At 41.6% G+C, this 3,269-nt stretch overlaps 1 protein-coding gene across 1 annotated transcript; it reads left to right on the forward strand.

The window, feature by feature from the left end:
* Positions 1–834: 834 nt before the first annotated feature.
* LOC124165329 (cuticle protein-like) lies at positions 835–3,269 on the forward strand. The gene is made up of 2 exons (XM_046542685.1): positions 835–917; positions 2,315–3,269. The coding sequence occupies exons 1-2, from the start codon at positions 903–905 to the stop codon at positions 3,131–3,133; spliced, it is 834 nt and encodes a 277-aa protein (XP_046398641.1). The 5' UTR covers positions 835–902; the 3' UTR covers positions 3,134–3,269.

Here is a 3,269-nt window from a genome sequence, read left to right on the forward strand (position 1 = left end):
TTGTAACTACCCCCAGTCTAAAAATACAAAAAAATATCTCGGAAATATCATGCGATTCAGACTTAATCAGCTGACATTTTACTTTGCTGCACATGATAGAGTTTATTACCAAAAGAGCATAAACAGAATTAACTGAAAAAGTTAACAAAAACATTTTGCTACATTTACATGAAATTATACAAAAATATTTGTTTCACTGGGCCAAAAGCGAATGCAAGGCACAACCCTGAAGGGTAAAAAGGATAGTTGAAATTAATGTGAAAAACTTGACGGAAATGAGAAAAAATACTATGGTTTTCATTTATCACATCAGGTCTTAGCCTATGGCTTATTTTAAGCCTTTAAGAATATCACAGGGAGAAATTTGGACTAATTTAAAGTGGAACGCGTTCTAAATCAATCCAAGTTTGATCTTGCGGTATTCTCACTTCGAGGGAGTAACCTGTGGGGAAAAAATAAGGAACGATTTGAAGGCCTAGGAGGTGCAAATGCCTGGGAGAAGCATGTGGAGTTGAATTAGCTACTGAGGAGTACTATTAAAGATTAACTTCGGTCTCGCACACGACCTCCTTGAGAGGGATAGAACAGATTGGGTGACGAATCTATGAGACACTGGAAATTGATATTAATATCACCCGCGGATATGCAAGGGTGACGACTACATAAGTAAGGAGCAAGGGATTAAGTGGGTAGCGGATAGAAAAGGAGGCGGTAATGGAGTAACCAAATACACACGGCGGGAATTGCAAAACGTGACGAGACAATCCCGAATGGATCAAAAGGAAACTCAATAAGAAAGACGTAGGGGAGGAAGGAATTACGAAGGATGCAATCAGGGTATATAAACCTAGTGGAGACCACTGCATGCATCACACACAGTTGCAGACTATCCTGAGGAAAAGATGGCTTCCACAAAGGTGAGTCGAAAACATTCACTCTGATCTTTGATTGAAATCCAGTCATCTTCGCAGAATTAACGAATGGGGAAAGAAGTAGTCAAGTGGGTAGAGTATTGGATTTCAGATCTGAGGATCCTGGGTTCCAATCCCGAGTTAAGTCTTAGAAAAACCTCAAACAAAACCCTCTAAGTGAGAACACCGTAGGATCAAACATGAATTTATTTATAACGTCTTCCACTTTAAATTAGTTTAAATTTCTTCTTGTGATATTCTTAAAGGCCTACGATAAGCCATAAGCTAAGACCTGATGAGATAATGAAAACCTAAGTATTGTTTTCTCATTTCCGCACAGGTTTTCACATTAATTTCAGCTATCCTTTGAATGATTTCAAACCTTAACAATCTTACTTGTGGTAGAAGCTTTTCATTCTTTATCATCTTAAACATGTAAGAGTAATCACTATAATGTCATGACATAATGAATAGTCCCATAAGTTTTAATAGGAATTAATTTAATTGGTATTGGTGTGTGTTAGTTGTAGCTTCAAATAAAATTTCTAAATTGCGCAAAATTCTAAGGTATCCAACACCATGCAAGACGAAAACTTGTCGCAAGACGTCATCCAACTAGGCCATAAGCTAAGATTTCATGTGATAAATGAACATTAAAGTCTTTCTGGTCTCATTTTCGCACAAGTTTTTGCATTAATTTAAGCTTTCTTTCAAATAATTCCAAACCTTAATAATCTTCCTTTTGGCATAGTGGCAACCACTTCATCGTTAACTATAGAGAACTTTTTGGCAATATATTCTTCTAATATCTAAATTTCTAATCCAGTATCCTATTACCAGTAAAATTCAGTGGTCTTTGATTTTTTTTCTCTCCTCTTGTCAATTATTATCGCTAAGGAGTCAGTACTAAGAATCATAGCTTCAATCTTTGTTCAATATTTTGTTTAAAAGTAATTACATCCTATGATTTAACTCTAATTTAAATGGAAATTTCACTATTTTCTCTCGTTTTCACACCATTTTTCGCCGCTAATAAACCAATTACTATAATATTTTCCAATAGAGGTTAATCATCATTTGTGAAGCTCATATTTTAACCCTTTTAGCCATTATGTCCATTAAAATGGGCATGACCTTAAGGATATTTTAACCTGCCTATGTGTTCACCCGTCCATAATTATGCACATAGACCTCAAAATCTACTACGTGAAAAATAGCCAAACCTGATATCATAAGTGTCCATTTGACCAGCACTAAAGTTAATAGCAAAAAAATAATATTCTTCAAAATGGAGAAAAAATATCTGACTGATAGGTTTAAGTATATTTTCCAATATGAATTATACTTTATGCTTTTAAATTCTACCAAGTAGGTTGAAAAATTATTCGTTTCTATCCATGCAGTTCATCGCACTAGCTGCCCTCTTCGCGGTCACCAACGCCGCACCACGCGAGGGGCTGGGATACTCGACCCCCGACTACTCGCGCAGAGGGACGCCGGCTTTCCTCCGCACGACTCCCGTCTACGACGGCCTCATGACATCCGTGGCAGCATCCTCAATGGCAACCATGACGGAAAACAACGACGGCGGGTCCACCGCCAGGGTGGACAGCCGCGTCTTCGCGACAACCGAGATGCCATCGACAGAATCCCGCTACGACGACAACGCGGACCGCAACGACAACCCGTCCTACTCTTACGCCTACGACGTGAGGGACAGCGAGACGGGGGATAACAAGGCACACTCGGAAAGTCTGGAGAACGGCGTCGTGAAGGGGCAATACTCAGTGGTGGACCCGAACGGAGTCCGACGCACAGTGCATTACACCGCCGACGCCGTCAGCGGGTTCAACGCAGTGGTCAACATGGAGCCGTCCAACGTCATCATCCCGGCACCCAAATCATCCAACGCTCAACGTCAGTTCTCCGAGGAGACAAGCACGGAGAGGCAGTTCTCGACCACGGCCGGCACCCCGACGACGGTCACCGTGGCAATGGTCGAGTCCACTCAAGGTCCTCAGACGCCGAGGCCCAACTTTTACTCAGGGTCCCCACTCGTCTACCGTCCAGGGCCCGTCATCTACCAGTCTCCTACACCCAGGGTTGTGTACACACCCGTGGTGCATCACCCAGTCCCGCACCAAGTGCAGAGGGTTGCCATTTCCAGCACCCCCGTGGCCATCACCGCCGAACCGGTACAGAAGTTGGCAATTTACGGCTAGGAAGAATCGAGTAAGGCCTGATAACTGAGGAAAGTCTCCTCAAAAAGCCACGGCATGAAGCCAACTTAAATTAGCAGGCTTCAACATTACTGTAATTAATCAATGACAAACAAATAAAGCAATTTGAGATAATTGA

The sequence above is a fragment of the Ischnura elegans genome, chromosome 9 (genome assembly GCF_921293095.1).
Source record: "Ischnura elegans chromosome 9, ioIscEleg1.1, whole genome shotgun sequence".
In the NCBI taxonomy this organism is placed as follows: domain Eukaryota; kingdom Metazoa; phylum Arthropoda; class Insecta; order Odonata; family Coenagrionidae; genus Ischnura; species Ischnura elegans.